The following is a 20,416-nucleotide window of genomic DNA, read 5'->3' as shown; positions in this document are numbered from 1 at the left end:
AGAAGGAAGGAGGAAGAAGAAAGAAGAAGGAGGAAGAAAGGAAGAAGGAAAAGAAAAAGAAAAGGGGAGGGAAAAAGAGAAAGAAAAAGAGAGGGACCGGCGGCGATTGCGGCACGCGGTCGGAGCACGCGCGCGGCGTCTGGTGACGGCACGCGGCGGAAAATGCGGGCACGGATAAAAAGGTAGGGGTCAGCATGGGTGCCGGGACAGTGAAATCGCCGGGGAGATTTTCGATTTCCGGAAGCTCAGTGGTAAAAAGATTTTAAAGATGATTTTTAATGGGTGATTTTAGTTGGTGATTTCCGCGGATGTTACAGATGCCCAGTCCAAGATATGGTTGCGAGGTCCCTCATCCCTCTCGAAGCGGCCGATACCTGAGCATTTACGCCCGCTGATTATACCGGTTGGGACCAAGTAAGTAACTTTAAATATTCTTAATAATGTTCTTATGTTGACAGTTACAAAAACTTATAATTTATATTAATGACTTGTGCAGGAGTTGAATTAAGCTCAGTGGGGGTGACCAAAACTGTAAGGACAACGGGATCCTTGGCCTTTTGTGCAGGGTTCACTTCCCTGGCTTGGTGGTGTACGCCGGACAGCAGTAGCCGACCTACACGTGGGACCACTACGTCGCCGCCCCCGACATCCCTGATCGTCAACAGAGGAGATTCCCCAACATAGCGGAGCGGGTCAAGGCCGAGCTGCGGGTAAGTACTCCTCGTACTAAATTGCTCAATACATCACCTACTTTCGACATTCTTGAAATAATAACTGTGTACGCGTCTATATGCAGGATTTCTATAGATGCCAGGAGGGATTCGAGGCCAAGGCGAAGGCTGTCTGTGATGTAGCCGCCAAGAAGCTCGTGAAGGACATGCATTACGAGGCGCGCATCCAGACCATCATCGAATTCCATGCTCAATACAGATAGATGAAGGTTAGAAAAGAGGAGGCAAGAACAATGAACCTGACTAAGGACCAATTCATGAGGGTAAGTAAAGAACATTGATACTTACTATTTAAGATTAATTAGGCTCATTTTCTTTTTCATATGTCACACGCTTGATGATGTAGGTGCCTCTGTGGTGGTATCGTGCGCATATGCCGTGCTGGGAGAGGATGGTCGACGTGTGGTTGGAGCCCAGGTGGTTGGAGAACCACCTTGCTTGCTGGCAGCGGCGTTTGCAGATGCTGACTGCACCACACCATCAAGGCAGCCTAAGCCTTGATGAATATAGAGAAAAATGGGTACGCAACTTCAATTCTTTATTGTAACATTCAGTTCTACATAATTCCTAATCATTTTGTATTTTTTGCCGCAGTCGGCATCACATGATGGCCGACCTTGCTCCCAGCTCAAGGCATGGGTCCTCTCCAAAAAGGGCAAGGCGACGGCCGATATCGATTTCAACCTAGATGACCTGTCCGAGGTGTACAGCCACCCTAGCATACACAGCCGCGTCAGCGAGTATACAAAGATGGCTAGGGAGGTTCACGTGCCAGACTTCGATCCGAGCTCCGAGGACATTGATGGAGAAATTGTGATGAGGGTGGGAGGAGGCAAGAAGCATGATAGATATTGGATTGGTGACAGCGTAATCGACACGGCCTCTACTCCTACTCTCTCCCAGATCCGAGCTAGGAGCACGGACTCGAGCCTGGCGATACGGCCACGACCCACCACTGCACAGTTCCAGATGGAGGCTCTCTAGGTTCTTTCTCTTCCATTCATCGTTCGTTTGTTATTATACTTTAGCTTTGCATTATAACATTGCAATGAAATATTGTAGGCCCAGGTGGAAGAAGCAAGGAAGAAACAAGAGGAGATGGCGGCACAGATGGAGGACATGCGGCGGAGGATGGAGGAAGAAAATCGGATTAGGATGGAGCAGATGTTCCAGTACATGCAGAATTTTGCTTCGAGCATGGGTCAGTCTTTGCCTCCGCCACCGCCGATGATGTTCCCTCCACCTCAGCCACCCACGACTACTCCTGTGAGTCACTTGACACATTGTGTGCTTTAGATTCAATACTTTAATTTTGACAACTTTAGATGTTAGCTCATAATGTCCTATCCTATGTGCCGAATCAATCGGCGGCTTCGAATAATGAAGATCAAGATTTGTCGCAGTGGTCTCCTTGGCCTCCACGGAACTAGACTTGGTTGTGAACTTGGTTGAAACTAAATTGTGACTTGAACTTGGATTTATGGATTGTTTCGTGCTTATGTTGAATTATGCCTGTGGTATTTATGAATAATGTTTCTAATGGTGGTTGTGAATTATGCATGTGATTCTTTATTACAAATGCCTGTGACGATGTGTATTGTGAATTGAGAGGGGTCCGTTATACGTGACAAAACGGGAAAAAAAGGGAGGGTTCTGGGCACTTTGCCGAGTGTTACACTCGGCAAAGAGGGGCCTTTGCCGAGTGTTTTGGCTTTAACACTCGGCAAAGGTGCATTTCCCAGGTCCGGCGCAGGTTGTTTGCCGACTACTAGGGACAAGGCACTCGGTAAACACCCCCTGTTTGCCAAGTGCCAGGGACAAAGGCACTCGGCAAACACGCCGGCTTTGCTGAGTGTCCTCTCCGTGACACTCGGCAAACAGGGGGTGTTTGCCGAGTGTTGGCACTCGGCAAAGACCCCGTGTTTGCCGACTGCCTCCCGTCTGGCACTCGGCAAACCCGCCGTTACCCCCGATGCCGTCAGCGCGTATTTCGCCGAGTATATCTTTTCGCCGAGTGTTTTTTGCCCGTCGGCAAAATGTTTGCCGAGTGCTCGAGTTTTGACACTCGGCAAACTAGTGTTTGCCGACACAAAATTTGCCGTGTGTTGTTTGCCGAGTGTTACACTCGGCAAAGCCTTTGCCGAGTGTTTTCGTGTCTTCGCCGAGTGCCTGTGGCACTCGGCAAATTGTCTGGTTCCCGTAGTGCACTGTGGTTCCATGCATACACGAACCAGTAATGAAAGAATCATTATCACTACGCTATATTATCACTAACAGTGATCTATATATATTGTCACTGTCAATTTTCGAACTAAATGGGGCATTACAAACAGGCTGTGAAACTATTTGTGTGTAGTAGCGATCGCATCTGGCCTGGCCTGGTTCCTTAATAATCTCGAAAGGAAATCATATGCAGCATATTGCAGCACCGCTACAAATAAATCCTAGTTCCTCCCTCCATGTTCTTATTTCCCAAGGCAGGTTCCATGGCTAAATTTCACATTGTTCACTAGTTTGACCGCGTCATGTATCCGCTTAGCTGCTCAGCATGCCAACTGCAACCATCTCTTACTTTCTGGAGCAGCAGTACCTGGCAATCATGCCACACAGAATCACGCAGACATGGACCATCGTACGATACGATGTACCGTGATTCCCAGCAACTGACCAGGTCATGGATCACATTTTGTGTGTGTGCTGAGGCCTCAGCAGGGCACGAGAGGTAACGCGAATTTGGGAAAGAGTCAAACACAGGGACCTGTCTCTGTCTGCGTCTCACTCCACATCTACACGATGCCCAGGTCTCCTTGGCCTATATAAATGTGGTCATGCAACGACCCATGAAGCCATCAAGAACTCGATCGTCTCCTGCCTACCACAGAAGCAAACGATCACTGAAGGTTTAGCTCTTGGTATCAGCACCACCCCGGCATCGATCGACACGCCATTCATGGCGTACTCCAGCACCACCGTGGCCCTGCAGATCGTCGTCGGCCTGCTGCTCGCGCTCACCGTCACCACCGAGTCCGGATCCGCTCCCGTCAACACGTCGTGCGTCACTGGCAGCGCCGGCGCCACCGTGAGCATTGGCTACGGCGGGGCGAGAGCCAGCGCCGGGGCCGGCATGTCTCTTGGTGTCGGCGTGTACCGGGCCACCTGCCCCCGCGCCGAGGAGATCGTCCGCGCGGCCATCGAGAGGGCCGTCGCCGCCGACCCGCGCATGGCGGCGTCCCTCCTCCGCCTCCATTTCCACGACTGCTTTGTCAACGTAAGCTCACCACCCAGCTCCACCTGGTCCGACCGTCATTGACACGTACACTAGATTTTCCTGCAATGCAGTGACTTTATTTCCCTTTCTGTGTTTTCTCAGGGCTGCGACGGCTCCGTGCTCCTGGACGACAAGCCGCCCTTCTTCATCGGCGAGAAGACGGCCGTGCCGAACGCCAACTCGCTCAGGGGCTTCGAGGTCATCGACACCATCAAGGCCGAGCTGGAGCGAGAGTGCCCAGAGACGGTCTCCTGCGCCGACCTCCTTGCCATCGCTGCCCGTGACTCCGTCGTCGTGGTAATTTAAGATACTAAAGCCCTATTAACATACATGAAGATGCAGTTAATTATCATATATACTTCTTCACAATCACATCCTGATCAAGTGATCATTGATCGCCGCCCGGTCCAGTCGGGCGGGCCGAACTGGGAGGTAGAGGCCGGCCGGAAGGACGGCCGCACGGCGAGCCTCCAGGGCGCCAACACCAATCTCCCGGCGCCGACGTCCGGCGTCGCCACCCTCGTGCAGAAGTTCAGGAACGTCGGCCTCTCCGCTAAGGACATGGTCGCTCTCTCCGGCGCGCACACCATCGGGAAGGCACGGTGCACATCGTTCAGCGCGCGCCTCGTCTCCGGCGCCGGCGCAGACGTTTCGGCCGGCGGCGCCGTTGGGGCGGCGTCCAAGGACATGGCCTTCCTGCAGTCGCTGCAGCAGCTGTGCTCGGGTTCAGCGGGGTCGGCGCTGGCGCACCTGGACCTCGCCACGCCGGCCACCTTCGACAACCAGTACTACATCAACCTCCTCTCCGGCGACGGCCTGCTGCCGTCCGACCAGGCGCTCGCGTCGCCATCAGCAGGCGCCATGCCGGGGGCAGACGATGACGGCGTCGCCGGCCTCGTGGCCACCTACGCGTTCGACGCCTCCGTCTTCTTCCAGGACTTTGCGGAGTCCATGCTGCGTATGGGGAGGCTCGCGCCCGGTGGCGCCGGAGGCGAGGTCCGCACGAACTGCCGGGTGGTGAACAGCTCGAGCTAGATTGAGTGACCCAGTCCATGCGCGGTCTGAATAATCTGGTGCACTGCGGCTTGCACCTATGCTGTCTCCTATAATTCTTAAGTTCGTGTGTTTCAGTTAGGTTTCTGCTTTGGGTTTCACCCCTGGTACTATGTATGCTGGGCTTGGTTAAGAAAAGCTGTATGTGATGTATGCTTGGCCTCATCGATGGCTCTAAATAATGAAATAACTAACCTGTGGTGGCCAATTTGAAATAATTTTAAGAAGACTCTTTCCATATATAAAACGTTTTAATAAAATCATTAAATTTTGCTCCGATGATTCTTTCCATCGAATCACGAACCTTAAAACAAACAAATTATTATTAACTGTCCTTTTTGTTCTCTTTCTCATCATCCTGCTAAGTTTTGTCTAGGAGAGTATTGGCCCTTTCCATTCCCAGCCCAACCCCACTGATGTTATTTCTATGGAGATGATGCTAGAGGCTTATTGCCTAACTACGGAGCCAGCATGAACGTAAATGCTGTACTTAATTATCTCAATGCTGAAAAAATTTAGAAAATACAAAAAAATCATCGAATTTATAAGTAATACTTGTTCACATCCTAAATAAAAATTTTGAAGGTACGATAGAAACACACAAAATGTTGTAGGACATTCTTACAACCAATCTCTACTCCTAAAAAGACCAAAACTAAGATAATTTTTTGGTACGTCGTTCCTCCGCTCAACATTTGTCCCGCGCTAAACTAATTTGCCGCCGTCCGCTCTTGAAACGTCGGAATCTGAGCCCTTCCCCCCCCTCTCTCTCTCTCCGCGTCGGGGGTCCTTCCGCTCGGTCGTCCCACGCTCCATGCGATTTGCGCCCTCCGATCGCTCCCGTCAGCCTCGCTCTCTTCTGCTTCGTCCATTTCTTTTCGCTGCTCCCCAATCACGCTCGGCTTTCCTTCCTCTTCCGCCTACCATCCTTCCCATACCCTACGCCGCCGCCTGCCCGCACTTACCCGCCCGATGTTGCCGCCTCCGATCTCGCCCCGTGCGCACCCACCTTTCCTTTCTCCTGATCTCCCACCCCCCCAGCCTATATCTAGCAATCCAAGCGGTGGCGGCGGCGCATCGGGGACAAGCGGCGGCGGCGGCGCATCGGGGACAAGCGGCGGCGGCGGCGCATCGGGGACAAGCGACGGCAATTCGCGTCGGGGCCAGCAGCAGTAGGGATCCCACACGGAGACGCTGCGGATCTTGGGCGGCGACATGGCCCGGCGGCGACCATCTCTCCACCGGCCCTGTTCCGGCGATGACTTCGTCTTTGGTACGGATCCTGCCGCCTCCTCCTCCTCCGACCTTCCTCTCCCTCCTCTACAAGGCGTCGATGCCCCTGCACTTCACGCCCTCCAAGGTGGCCCCGCTCCGCTGCTCGGCTACCCCATGCTCAGCCTCTCATCCCCGCCACAGACCCGGAGGTCTACAATACCCCCGACCTCGCGCTCCTCCTCACCAGGCTGCGTACACAATTTTGCGGTCCGTCGTTCGGCCGCGGCTCGATGGCCCTTGCTCCGGCATTCCTCGGCCGTTGCTTCCAGGGTCGGATGAGTCCCTTTGGCCCCGCCCCTGCAGCCTCCCCTCGAAGGCCCTCGAGGCGCTCATCAAAGAATCGCTCATCCACGTTTATGTGCTCTAGCCCATCAGTCAAGGACTCGAGGTACAACCCCCGCCCTCCATCACCCAGTCTGGAATCCCCTCGCTGCTTGTGGAAATTGCTGTATCAGTTTCTAATTTCAAACAATTATGCTGTGCATTTCAATTTCAATTCATACAAAACAGCACCTTGCAATTCCAATGACGAATACCTGTGGTTTCCTATTTTATATCCAGTTTTTTCCCAGAATTGTTGGTGTTTTGGATTGCGAGTGCGTGGTCGCTGCCGGCACAATGTGCTTATCATCTGCCTTCTCCCTGTTCTTAGTAATATCCCTTATCTTAGATGATTGACCCTGACGTGTTAAGAAGCTAGCTGAAGGTGTGTGCACTACCTCGCAACGCAGACGCTGATAAGCTATCAACAAGGTGCAGAGGAGCATGACAGTCCTCACAGGGCCATCATACAGCAGGCAGGCATAAACATCTTTTGATTCAGCTGGCATTGGCAACATCGGCATATAGGTCTGCTACGTCCTCGCATACCCGTTGGTGACAGTGCGCCATTGGTCATGGCTCATGGTGCATCTGCAGCGAGCCAAGTATAATCGAGCCAGGTTTTATAGTGTGAAAGGTAAAATCAAGAATTTCTTAATTTGTAGGACTGTAATCATAGGTAAAATCAAGAACTTCTCGCTGTTCATGAAGCAACTCTTAAGGTTCCAGGATCATTTTACAGCATGAACTTGATTGCAAACGCTGTAAAGAAAACAAAAAAAAGCCACAGTACGGGACCAAGGGGTCGGGCGCATCCGACCTCGGGACCAAGGGTCGGGGGAGGCGGAGTTCCACCCTCAAGGGGTCGGTTGCATCCGACCCCGGGACAAAGGGTCGGGCGAGGCGGAGTTCCACCCTCAAGGGGTCGGGCGCATCCGACCCCGGGACCAAAGGGTCGGGCGCATCCGACCCCGGGACCAAGGGTCGGGCGAGGCGGAGTTCCACCCTCAAGGGGTCGGGCGCATCCGACCCCGGGACCAAGGGTCGGGCGAGGCGGAGTTCCACCCTCAAAGGGGTCGGGCGATCCGACCCCGGGACCAAGGATCGGGCGAGGCGGAGTTAAAAGTGATGTACATACGGATTTTGCCCGACAATAGTTTTACGCAAGGCTGTTTTAGCCAGTACTTGTTCTTGTCCGGCGACAGTATGTGGGAACTGAAACAAGCTGCCTCGCCTATGTGCTAAAAGTTACAAGAGTCCCCGATAAAATTAAAAGATTAACTGTTGTACATTTTGTTAAATTTTGGGGATGATTTTCTCTCTGTATGTAAAGTTCAGTTAACTTTTGTACTAACTACCAAACTGCCTGTGCATTTTTGTGGCCAGTTTTAAATATAATCGTATTCAATATATAACTGTAACTTCTATTATGTATTTAGTTCAGTTTGAGGTTACTGGTTCAATTGCTGACAAAAAAACTGAACGGAACTGCATCTGTTACTGAACTTTCTCGAGGGGTACAATCCACTACTAAATTCTGTATGTTATTGCTCTTTATCTGAATAATCCATTGTTTCATCTCCATCAATGTATGCTCTCCAGATTCTTGCTTCTTGGGAACGTCAGCGACATCCATGGATCCATCAAAGTCCACCCGTGGTAGACATCCGCTTGCAGACATCACCAACACAACACCTCAAGGTGAAATATCGTTTCAATTAAATGTTTCTCTCCTCCGGAGACATTGCCTTTTTTAATAATGGGCTGCTTTGTAGCTAACCAAGCACCACGTGGATGGCGGCCAGATGATGTCGATCCTAATGCTTGTAAGAGGCTGAGAGATAGAGAACGGTCTGCAACAATGTCTGATGAAAAAAGAATGGAAACGAACAAAAAGCGTCGTGAACGCTATATGATTAATAAAGTTGTAGACAAAGATAATTCGCACCTAGCTATGCAGTTGGAGGGTACTCGATTTTTTCCTGTGTCATTTTGCAATATTTTTGTCATATTCATGTCACTTTATTTACTTTGCAAATTCAAGTTGTAGGTGGCGGTATATCCATGGTGAAAGATGAAAACGATGACTGGCTACATAGGGGACATCTGGATGACAATGATGAATGGATACATGAGAGAGATTTGGATGGAAATGACGACTTGATTCATGTATCAGGTGGGCCTACAGATGTACACAGTTCTTTTGCATCTTGTTTGCATTTGTATAATTTTTGTCAATTTTCATCTATAAGCATCAAATATTTTTGTGTAAAATATTTACTTCTACAAACTCAGACACATGTGAAATGCCCCTAATGTGAAACAAAAAATGACTTGGTGGGAGTTGTTTTCCATCAAACAGTAGGATATGTCACATCTGATGCAATCTTCAAGAGCAGTCGTACTCATACTTCTCTCCCTTTATCTGGGTGGTGATGAGCTATATATGGTTTCTTCAGTGTTACATTTGTTGCCATTGGGAACCAAGTTAGAATGCGTGTATTTTTTTAAATAGTTGGAGCACTGGGATCCGAACAAAATGATGCAGAGTGCCAGGTTGTGAAAGGTGCACACAGAAGTATTTTTGCCGTTTTATATGCAGCAGGAGAAAAAAATAAAGGGTCCCTCAAATGAACAATATTCAATAAAAAAATCATTAATATATTAACACTATCTGGTTTTATCTTTTCACGAGTTGTCCCTGATAACCAAGTGGACAAACTAATGCATGTAGTATACTCTACCGTATCATTGAATTCTGTGCAAAATTTGATTTGGATCCAATGAAATGCTCTTGCTTCAAATAGGATCATTGTCATTGTCTCTTCTATACTGTCACAATGGGGGTCTTTGGCTGTAAACATTGCTATCATATTAGAAGTAAATTCTATGCTAACCATATCAGGTTGAGTCAATTATCTCTCATTTATTGGTGATGATGTCTAAACAGAAAAAAGATAATGACCAGTGTGTCGAATAAAAAAATAGATTGTGAATATTTGATTTACCATTATCTTATTTTATAGATGGAGGTACCGTATTGACCCACGAAGATGGTATTATTTGGTGACATGCGGGACAGTTGCGTTGATAGTTGTATTAGCCCTGTGGTAGGAGGTAATTCAACCGCAGTGTTCAGGGATTATAGTACATTTTCTCTGTAAGATATTTCCATTGGACGTTTATACATTTGTTTTCTGATGTATACAGATGGGCGCATCAATTTAAGTATACAGCTAGGTGAGGGCGATCACAGCACTGGAACTGGACTCATACCGGTTGAACAAACAGGTAACTTCATTTTCAAATGCCCAGCAAAAATATTTCTTACATCTTTCCGTCTCTTATAATTAGTTAAATTGAAGGAGTTAAATTTGTCTATCCATATTGGTCATGAACTTGTGTTTGCTCCTGGTGTTTGCAAAAACTATTTACATGATGTGATGTGATGGTTCCGTACAACTATCATTTGCATTATAAAACTCTTAATTAATACTATTTTTGTTATTCTCTCATTATCAAGTAGTACATCGTTCCGTCTCTTATAATTAGTTATTAAATTGAAGGAGTTAAATTTGTCAATCCATATTGGTCATGAACTTGTGTTTGCTCCTGGTGATTGCAAAAACTGTTTACATGATGTGAAGTGATGCAACTGTACAACTAGCATTTGCTTTCTAAAACTCTTAATTAATGCTATTTCTGTTATTCTCTCAATTAGTAGTTTTGATATCTTATTTACAGTACTACCAAAATAGATATATTTACATCTTATTCCGACTAATACCTAAAATAGTCTGTTACTCTCAACTTGAGGCATCCTAATGCACTAAACACCTTAACCCCAAATCATGGTAGGTGCTGTAGATGAAGCAGGTACCATGGACGATACTGACCTCTCGCCTAACGAGCGTAGGCGTAGAAGGGATAGGGCACGGAGGGCGGCAATGTCTCCTGGGCAGAGGGCTTTAATAAATAAGAGGCGGCGTGATTCGTATTCTGCAAATTCTGCAAAGAGATTATTTAGGACGCCACAAGACAATATAGAAAAAAGAAGACAGACCAACAGAGACTATAGAAATAGGGTTAATGAACGACGAGCGAGCAATTTGCATCCTGAATCTATTGCAATGGCAAGCCCTCATTTTACCCCGGAGCTGGTATTCCCTCCTGCTGATAAATCACCATTAAGAATAACGGATGAGATGGAAATCCCCCTTGTAAACGGAAGGCCTGTTTACATCCAGGCAGTTGCGGATAAATCCCTTGGAGTCGTTACCCCCCAAATGGTCCCTGCAAACCACACCATCCATAGGAAGCCTGTGACTCCTGGAATTAGGAATTCACGCCTAAACCGGTGTAATCAAATGTTTGAAGCAACCATTGGCAGGAATACCAAACAGCCTGCTGGTGAAAAAATCGATTATACGAGCCAGCTGACTCAAACGTCTTGTGTCATGGACAATGGTAATTAGCTCACATCCTTTGCCCACCTTGGTATTCGTATATTATATTATTATGATATTTAAAGTAACCTACATCTAACCTACTGCTATTCTACTACTAAAGGCTGCAGCCAAACGGATGCTCGTGACTCCCATCCCTTCACTGCATCTAATGTATTTGGAGCGGGTAAAAAGAAATTCACTTTGATTATTTGTCAATACCGGTTCTATGTCTCACCCGCAATTCATCTTTCACAGAAAATACTAGGCCTGCACCTAAAGACGCTACAGGTACTCAGACACAGCCATCTGTTGGTGACGAGCTGTATTCAATGCCTCCACATGGTGGACAGGCAGGGACACATGCCTCTATGGAACATGATGGTAAATGTTGCACGTGCTTCCTTCATACTATTATTCTACATATGTAAATACGTTTGTCTCATCACTCATGTGCCAATGTTGCATCAGATTGCGATGAGAACATCATATTTGAGGACGATGAGGAAGAGGATGAAGGGTACCTTTTTGGAGGCCAAGGTACACCTCGGCGCATCTATGTGACCTTTGACTTATCTTATTTCCAAAATATAACACTTTATACTCATGCTAATTATTAGAACTTGATTGGGAAGCTGATGAGGATGTCGATCTTGAGACGGCTAATGAAGATCCCAACGAACCCGATGTATCAGATCCATACGATGCGGTTTATGCCAATGTCCCTAACATGACGGACATGCTCAAGCCAGAGGCTAGCTGCGAGCACTGCAATGCAAAGAAGTTTGAGTCCGACCCACCTGGATTCTGTTGTCGCAGTGGAAAGATTCATCTTTCCACCCCTGAGACACCACAGGAACTCGTGAGATTGTGGTCGAGCTCGGACGCTGATGCTAGGCATTTCCGTGAACACATCAGATATTTCAATGGCCACTTCTCTTTCACTTCTATGTACTGTAAACTTGATAGTGTGACCACCGACGTGAGAAACTGTGGAATTTACACATTTCGAGCTCATGGTCAAATCTACCATAACATAAGATCATTTGGTAAAGAGGATGGTCACGAACCTGGTCACCTCGAGCTTTATTTTTACGACGACGATCCGTCTCTTGAGCATAGGCTTCGCAAGTGTCGTGAGAAGTCTGCCCAAGAAGACAGGGAAGTCATCCAAAGGCTAAAGGACATCTTACATGGCATTAATCCCTACTCAGAGAATCTTAGGAGTATGGGCCAGGTTGACAACCTTGAGGATTACCATGTTGAGTTGAACCTTGACCAACGGCTAGACCAGAGAACATATAACGTGCCATTAACGTCAGAGGTTGCTGCCGTTTGGATTGAGGGGAGCGAGCGTCGGGGCCAGTTCGATAATAGTATTGTCCTCCAAGGGAAGGATAGGTCGATCCATGGAATCCAGTCCTATCATGGGTGCTACGACGCTCTCTCATACCCGCTATTCTTTCCAAGAGGTGAGCTCGGGTGGCACAACTGCATTCCAAAAGTTGGTGTGACTGAGGCTGAAGTCAATAAGGCTCGAGCGATTCGCAAGGCGCGTGCTGATGGTGGTGGTGACGATGATGCTGGTAAATTCGGATGTCTTTATACTGTCTTACAAACATTAGACAAATGTTCCGCATGCCGTCATTCACGGTACTAACATGAATAATGTTTATGTGTGTAGGGTCTGCTGGAAATAAATGCGTCTCCGTGTGTGATTACTATTGCTACAAATTTCAGATGCGGCCTGGGATTTTTAATCCTATACTATACGGCAACCGTCTATTCCAGCAGTTTGCCGTCGACACCTACGTTAAGATTGAAAGCTCGCGTCTAGACTACATCCGCAACAATCAGGACATTCTTAGGGCTGACCTGTACCAAGGTTTGGTTGACAGCTGGCGTATAGGGGTGGAAGACGCTGATGAGGTTGGTAAGCGTACTGTGTTGTCGCCAACTTTCATCGGAGGGCCCCGCAATATGAGGCCTCGGTACATGGATGCGATGGCTTTGGTGCGAAAGTTTGGTAAACCGGATATCTTCCTCACAATGACGTGCAATCATAATTGGGATGAGATCAAGAATGAGCTTTATCCTAGTCAGAGTCCACAGGACCGTCCAGATCTTGTAACTCGAGTGTTCAGGGCAAAGTTAGAGGAGCTCAAGAAGATGTTGATGGAAAAAGATATACTTGGAAAGGTCCGTGCATTCGTATATGTTGTGGAGTTCCAGAAGAGAGGCTTGCCGCATGCACACTTTTTGTTAATAATGCAGAGGAAGTACAAGATCACGTGTCCAGAACAGTATGACTTGCTTATCTTTGCTGAGCTACCAAACAAGAAGAAGTACCCTGACCTCTACAGGATGGTGACGAAGCATATGATGCATGGCCCATGCGGGACGCTAAATCCATTATGTCCATGCACAAGGGGATGTATTTCATGCAAGAACCGTTACCCGCGGCCATTCTGCGATTCAACGTCGCAAGGTAAGGATTCGTACCCCATCTATCGGTGATGCGATGATGGTCGTAAGGAAATAATTAGAGGTCACATCCTGGACAATCAGTGGGTCGTCCCATACAACCCATGCCTGCTGCGTACTTTCAATTACCACATCAATGTTGAGGCATGTAGTAGCATTAAGTCCGTGAAATACCTATTCAAATACATATACAAGAGCCATGACAGAGCGTTTGTGGCTGTTAGGGAGGCTAGAAAAAAAGATGACAAGGGGAACGTTGATGAGATCACGCAGTACAGAGAGGCTCGGTGGGTGACACCTCCAGAAGCGATGTGGAGGATATACGGCTTTGACTTGAGCAAGAACCATCCACCAGTGCAGCAGCTGCAGCTTCATCTTCCCGACATGCATATGGTTACATATCATAAATGGGACAAGATCGAACGGGTTGTCAAGCGTCCAGGTGCCGACGAGTCAATGCTGATAGCGTACTTTGACTACAATAGGAATTTTGGAAACCAAGGAAAAACGCCGTATACCAGGTCGGGAGACTCGTATCGGCTCATCCGGCTGAGGGGGAACGCTACTTTCTTCGGGTTCTCCTGAACCATGTTGCTGGGGCTACTTCATATAGGGACCTAAGGACTGTTGACGATGTGCTCCTGCCCTCGTTCCGTGAAGCTGCGGAGAGGCGAGGCCTAATTGAAGAAGATAATACACTTGATGAGTGTCTTACTGAAAACAGTTTGTTCCATATGCCATCCTCATTGTGTAGGTTATTCGTGACTATATTGGTATTCTACGAGCCGAATGATGTGTTTGGGTTGTGGACAAAACACTTTGACGCAATGTCAGAAGACTACAGGCGCAACAATGCAAACCCGATTCTGGTGGAACAGATGGTTTTGATTGACATTAGGAACATGTTGCAATCTATGGGGAAGGAAATAAGGTCGTTCCCTCTCCCAGGAATTGACGACGCATATGACGATGCTAGCGGTATCCCTCGTGAGATATTTGAGGAGGCAAGCATTGATCAGCATCAGGAAGATGTGGGACTATCTGATTCCCTAAATGAGGAGCAGAGGGCTGCCTACGAAGAGATAATGTCCAAAGTGGACACCGAACAAGGCAGTTTGTTCTTTGTGGATGGACCTGGCGGCACAGGAAAGACATTTTGTACAGGGCACTTCTCGGAACCCTTCGCAATCAGAACAAGCTTGCCATTGCTACAGCTACATCTGGTGTCGCAGCGTCTATAATGCCTGGTGGGAGGACTGCTCACTCACGTTTCAAGATACCCCTTACTCTTGAGGATGGTGGTTGTTGTTGTAGTTTCACCAAACAGAGTGGTACTGCAAAGCTGCTGCAGCAAGCATCTCTCATCATTTGGGATGAGGCGTCTATGGCAAAGAGGCAAGCTATGGAAGCTCTAGACAATAGCCTACGTGATATAATGGGCCAGCAGGATCTGCCGTTCGGTGGGAAGACTGTTGTCTTTGGAGGGGATTTCAGACAGGTCCTCCCTGTTGTACGGAAAGGATCCAGGGCTCAGATAGTCGATGCTTCTCTACGGAGGTCATATCTTTGGGAATCCATGCACCACCTTAAGCTTGTGCGCAACATGAGGGCGCAGAGTGACCCGTGGTTTGCGGAATATCTACTGCGCATTGGTGGTGGCACGGAGGAGGTTAACGGAGATGGTGATGTATGTCTTCCTGACGATATATCTATCCCGTATTCTGGGGATTCGGAGAAAGATCTTGACAGGTTGATTGAATGCATCTTTCCAAACCTCAATGCAAACATGACAAACAAGGACTACATCACCTCCAGAGCAATTCTATCCACACATAATGATTGGGTGGACAATATTAATATGAAGATGATCGGCATGTTCCAGGGTGGGAAGATGGTGTACCATAGTTTTGACTCCGCGATTGATGATCCGCATAACTACTATCCGTCGGAGTTCCTTAATACATTGACTCCCAACGGGCTTCCTCCACATTTGCTTAAGCTCAAGATTGGCTGCCCGGTCATATTGCTTAGGAATATCGACCCTGCAAATGGATTGTGCAATGGTACAAGGCTGGTGGTTTGAGGCTTCCAAAGAAATTCGATCGATGCTGAAATTGTACTGGGACAGCATGCCGGAAAGAGGGTTTTCCTTCCACGAATACCGTTGTGCCCCTCTGATGATGAGATGTTCCCATTCCAATTTAAGAGGAAGCAGTTCCCTATTAGGCTCAGCTTCGCCATGACGGTCAACAAGTCACAGGGCCAAACTATACCAAATGTGGGTGTGTACCTGCCCGCCCCTGTGTTCTCTCATGGTTAGTTGTATGTTGCTATGTCTAGAGCCACAGCCAGAACGAATATCAAGGTCCTCACCCTCCCGCCTAACGTAGAGGCAGACGAGGAACAAACTAAAAAGAAGGAAAAGAAAAAAGTTTATAAAAAAGTGAACGGCCAGGGTAATCAAAATAACAATGAATAAAAAGGTGCATCAGTGAAGAAGAAAAGGGTACCAACTGTAGATGGCACGTATACGAAGAATATTGTATACAAAGAAGTTCTAACACCATAGGCAAGGTAATGTAATTATTCGTGCGTGTCTTACATTTTTCATTTATTTTTTAAAAATACTATACTCATCAAGTCCATGTTTGTTGCTCTTGCTAGGTAATTTTAAATGCTTTGCCATACGCTGCATGGATAATTTGCATCCACACGAGCTGCTAATTATGAAGTCAAGTGTTTAGGTTGAAGTGAAGACTTCAGTTCTTTAATCTTTTATTGTGTCATTTCACCTCTTGAGAAGTCAAAAATTTCTTCGCTTAGAAGCTGCAGGTTGTTGAATTGAACAGTCAACATGTAAATTAAACATTCGAGAAAATATGAAAAATGAAAAAAGTAGAGAATCTTGACTTGCCTTTAATATAGCCATACAATATTGTTTCACTACTCTTTGCAGCTACAACAAGATCAGGGATGAAAGATGCCCACCTGGCAGGCCACTCGTGTTTTAGGACCTATTATAATGCAAGGATGCCTTGAAAAATTCAGTTATACTGATTGTTTTGGAGAATTGCCGGAATAAAAGTTCTTTTGCTTGTCTTGAGGTGAGCTAAAAGTTTGTGCAACTACCTCCTCATGACTTCAGAAGATGCTAATTATAACCACCCATGTTTTTTTAGTCATATCATGTTAATTTGTTACTTTTTTTTCAGCATTTTAAGCTTCTCCTGGCATCGTCAGACCCTGAGATAGTTGTAGCAGCTTTGGAAACTCTTGCTGCATTGGTGAAAATAAATCCTTCAAAGTTGCATATGAATGGAAAGCTAATTAGCTGTGGAGCTATAAACACCCATCTTCTATCAGCCTGTTAATTTAGGTTACTTCCGCCATGTCATGCACGGCAAGGGGTGCATGGCCAGTGTCAAGTACACCTCGCTCAAGAACGCCTTTGCCGTCCTCGCTGCGGCGGCCGTGGCCGCGTCCATCCTGGCGGCGACCAGGCAGTGGAAGGCTATCTTGCTAGCGGCGTCGGCCGTGCTAGCTGCGGTGTCTTATGCGTGTGACGAGGAGGTTGTAATGACGAGGAGGTTGTAATGACCGTAGCGGAACTGTATTTAGTAGGTCAATGGAAAATGGAGGAAAGGGCTCCTCTTGCCCTTTGCATATTTGTATCTGATAAATGGTTGATCTTTTGGCAATCTAAAGATTCATGTCAGCAGCAGATGATACTTCTGCACTTTGTATATTTGTATGTAATATAAATGAGTAATGATTTGGCAATCTAAATTGAAAAATGTCAGCAGCAAACTATATGAGGATTAGATTTTAAATCTTATGTGAAAATGCAGTCATGCAGGAAGGTTCAGAGACATAGGAAACTGCCAGTGCATTGTCAGAGTCAAGGTAGAAATTGATAGAAGATAGCGGTTCAAAGTCAACCAGTTCGAGTTCAACTACACGTTGGATTCGACTTCGCCTCAGACTACTCCAACGTTCCGCTCAGGGGTCGGACACTCCCGACCCCAGGACTCAGGGTCAGGCGAGGCGGAGCTTCACTCGGGGTCGGCCGAGGCGGAGTTCCACCCTCAAGGGGTCGGGCGCACCCGACCCTGGGACCAAGGGTCGGGCGAGGTGGAGTTCCACCCTCAAGGGGTCTGGCGCATCCGACCCCGGGACCAAGGGTCGGGCGAGGCGGAGTTCCACCCTCAAGGGGTCTGGCGCATCCGACCCCGGGACCAAGGGTCGGGCGAGGCGGAGTTCCAGCCTCAAGGGGTCGGGCGCATCCGTCAAGAGAGAAGATTTTGTGGGCATGTTAAAAGAAAGGAAAGATTAAAAAATCAACTCCCTATATGCATGCGCGAGATTTTGTGGACAGTTTAAAAGCAAGGAAAAGTTAAAAATCAGCTAGCTCCTTGCATGCATGCGCCAGATTTGTCAATATCCTTTTTTACAAATTTTGTGGGCATGTTCAAAGAAAGGAAAGATTAAAAAATCAGCTAGCTCCTTGCACATGCGTGAGATTTTGTGGACATGTTAAAAGAAAGGAAAGATTAAAAAATCAACTCCTTGCATGCATGCGCGAGATTTTTTGGGCATGTTAAAAGAAAGGAAAGATAAAAAATCAGCTAGCTACTTGCATGCATGCGCCAGATTTGCTAGGCTTGGTTGGAAAAAGAATTGTACTCCATCCTGGTTCCTTCCCTTCCTTTTTCTATCAGCCACCATAACAAACTCGTTGCCGCCATCGCACATGCACACGCCCGAAGCAAACCCGTCTCTTGCCCCGTGCCGCCATTGCCCGCCCTACGCCTTCGCTGACCTCCTCGCTGGGTAATTGTTGACCATCGGTACGGACGCATGCAATTCTCCTGAAGCAGTAACTATGGAACAGTACACCGAAGTGATAAGCTCCTATATCATTATTCCTTCATCTCTCCTAACGAATAAGACTCACTGCAGTACAAATGTTCAACTTGCAGTTATCCAGCTATGGGTTCCTCCTACATGTCGCTCTCGAGGAAGAGGGTAACCTTGCCTGCACCGCTGATATCCTTGCCCGCACCGACAACGAACAGGTATGATACTCGTAATTTTCTGAAGCGGTACAGATTTCATTTGAATGATGGCATCAGTTTTTATCTCGTACGCTATGATGCACCCTTGCATTATATATGTATAAAATCTCGGAATTATAGGTGGGTTGAGTTTCATGAGGTGGAGCTGGAACACATCTTCTGGAGATGGGATGTGAGCGCCATGGTTTTCTGGAAAGGAAACATACGAGAGTATGGAGGACAGGAGTATTTGCGCGTAATATTGGTTGATGAGCAGGTGCTTCAATCATCCGCCTACTTCTTTTTTTATGCATGTGTAATTAGGCGGATGCATTGTGGTTTCACTGCAAACTACTGATGTATGTTGGCTACAATGTTTGTGCAAGGCACCAAGATGGAGGCAGTTGCGTGCGGCGACCATCATATGATGTTCAACAGTGTGCTCATTGAAGGTGAAACATATGACTTTTTGGGAGTGTATTTTACGCCAACTTATGTGGATCCCATTCCCAATATGTACCGTCTGTGTGAATACTACGTTGTCATCTTTTTACTGAATACTGTAGTCAAGACTCCACAGAGGCCCATCTGGATTTCAGAGTGTCCTCATGCCTTTAGGAAACTCGAGGATGTATACCGTCAGCCAGTAGATACTTTTGCAGGTGACTCATCAATTTATACACACTTTCATTTAACAAAATATGATGTCCTTGGTTTCACACTAAAATGCAAAGCATATATTTTTTTTGTTGTTGAAGATGTCATAGGCGTGGTTGTATATGCGTCTGAGATCCAAGATAGGGGTGACTTCCGGAGGCGGCCTAACAGGCACGTGGTAATCATGAATCAAAGGTATGTGTATTTATGTACATATGAAATTATTTGCCATGCCATGGGTCGATCGGAATTAATGTTGTTACTTGTAGGAAAAACTTCATCATAATCCACGTGAACGACCCACACCTTCAACGCCACATATGGGAGTGGCGCCGCGCGGCTTATCAATTCAAGACATTAGCTGCCCTCCATGTCAAGATATCTACGATGCAAGGTATGACATTATCAATGAGCACTCAGTTTTGTTAATAAAATTAACAATATATTTAACCATTAATTCTTTAAATTCATGTATCCCCTTGTCTGTTTAAGTTTTTAATTCACTTTTCCCTTGCCTGTTAGGTGGAGTGACTACTACAGATTATAGTCAAATTATTTTTTCTCCCATATGTTCTGATGCGTACGATTTGAAAGGTAACATCTTTTTGTGCTCAATAACTTCGTTTCACTGAAGTTATATAGTTTTGATCTCTGATTTTTGTGCTGCAGACCTATCCAAGCGGATACGCGCTGAACGGAAACAAATTACAACGACGGCACGTGCCCTTACATTAGATATCATCAACAAGTAGTAATGCTAGGATGCTCAGCAACTCTGTGTTGTGTTTCAAAGTTTGGATGTTCACGACATACTGAATCGTATTTTTCGAGGATTTTCCTTATATGAACTTTTTAGACAGTGACCATATAACATGTTTGGTGATTCAATGGCAGCTAAGTACTCAACTTGATGTGTTTATTGTTACCATATAACAATTTCATGAATGCGTTAAGTACTCAGCTTGATGTGTTTCAACCCTCCATTGTGTATATAACATGTTTGGTGATTCAATGGCAGTAACATGTTTGGGGAAGATGCATTTCACTTCTGTTTGGTCCAAGATCCCTCTAAAAGTTGCTTGCTCTGGACTGCAGAAGAAATGTTGCGGGTGATGATTTATTGATATG

The 20,416-nt window shown here is 46.8% G+C and overlaps 4 protein-coding genes across 4 annotated transcripts; all 4 read left to right on the top strand.

Moving 5' to 3' along the window:
• Window positions 1–3,476: 3,476 nt before the first annotated feature.
• LOC117861513 (peroxidase 40) lies at window positions 3,477–5,270 on the top strand. The gene is made up of 3 exons (XM_034745084.2): window positions 3,477–3,999; window positions 4,102–4,296; window positions 4,411–5,270. The coding sequence occupies exons 1-3, from the start codon at window positions 3,682–3,684 to the stop codon at window positions 5,032–5,034; spliced, it is 1,137 nt and encodes a 378-aa protein (XP_034600975.1). The 5' UTR covers window positions 3,477–3,681; the 3' UTR covers window positions 5,035–5,270.
• Window positions 5,271–9,701: 4,431 nt separating this feature from the next.
• LOC140223198 (uncharacterized) lies at window positions 9,702–14,162 on the top strand. The gene is made up of 8 exons (XM_072294743.1): window positions 9,702–9,765; window positions 9,859–9,939; window positions 11,352–11,477; window positions 11,565–11,633; window positions 11,714–12,679; window positions 12,778–13,292; window positions 13,368–13,460; window positions 13,773–14,162. Exons 1-8 carry the CDS (start codon window positions 9,702–9,704, stop codon window positions 14,160–14,162), a joined length of 2,304 nt encoding a protein of 767 aa, XP_072150844.1.
• Window positions 14,163–14,404: 242 nt separating this feature from the next.
• On the top strand, window positions 14,405–15,660 carry LOC117861794 (uncharacterized). Its single transcript, XM_034745329.1, has 2 exons — window positions 14,405–14,690; window positions 14,810–15,660. Exons 1-2 carry the CDS (start codon window positions 14,405–14,407, stop codon window positions 15,658–15,660), a joined length of 1,137 nt encoding a protein of 378 aa, XP_034601220.1.
• Window positions 15,661–18,795: 3,135 nt separating this feature from the next.
• On the top strand, window positions 18,796–20,040 carry LOC140223197 (uncharacterized). The gene is made up of 5 exons (XM_072294742.1): window positions 18,796–19,293; window positions 19,390–19,483; window positions 19,558–19,682; window positions 19,811–19,882; window positions 19,958–20,040. Exons 1-5 carry the CDS (start codon window positions 18,993–18,995, stop codon window positions 20,038–20,040), a joined length of 675 nt encoding a protein of 224 aa, XP_072150843.1. The 5' UTR covers window positions 18,796–18,992.
• The last annotated feature ends 376 nt before the right edge of the window (window positions 20,041–20,416 follow it).

The sequence above is a fragment of the Setaria viridis genome, chromosome 6 (genome assembly GCF_005286985.2).
Source record: "Setaria viridis chromosome 6, Setaria_viridis_v4.0, whole genome shotgun sequence".
Lineage (NCBI taxonomy): Eukaryota > Viridiplantae > Streptophyta > Magnoliopsida > Poales > Poaceae > Setaria > Setaria viridis.
Note: the sequence above shows the minus strand (reverse complement) of the source record. Positions and strands in the feature narration are given on the sequence as shown.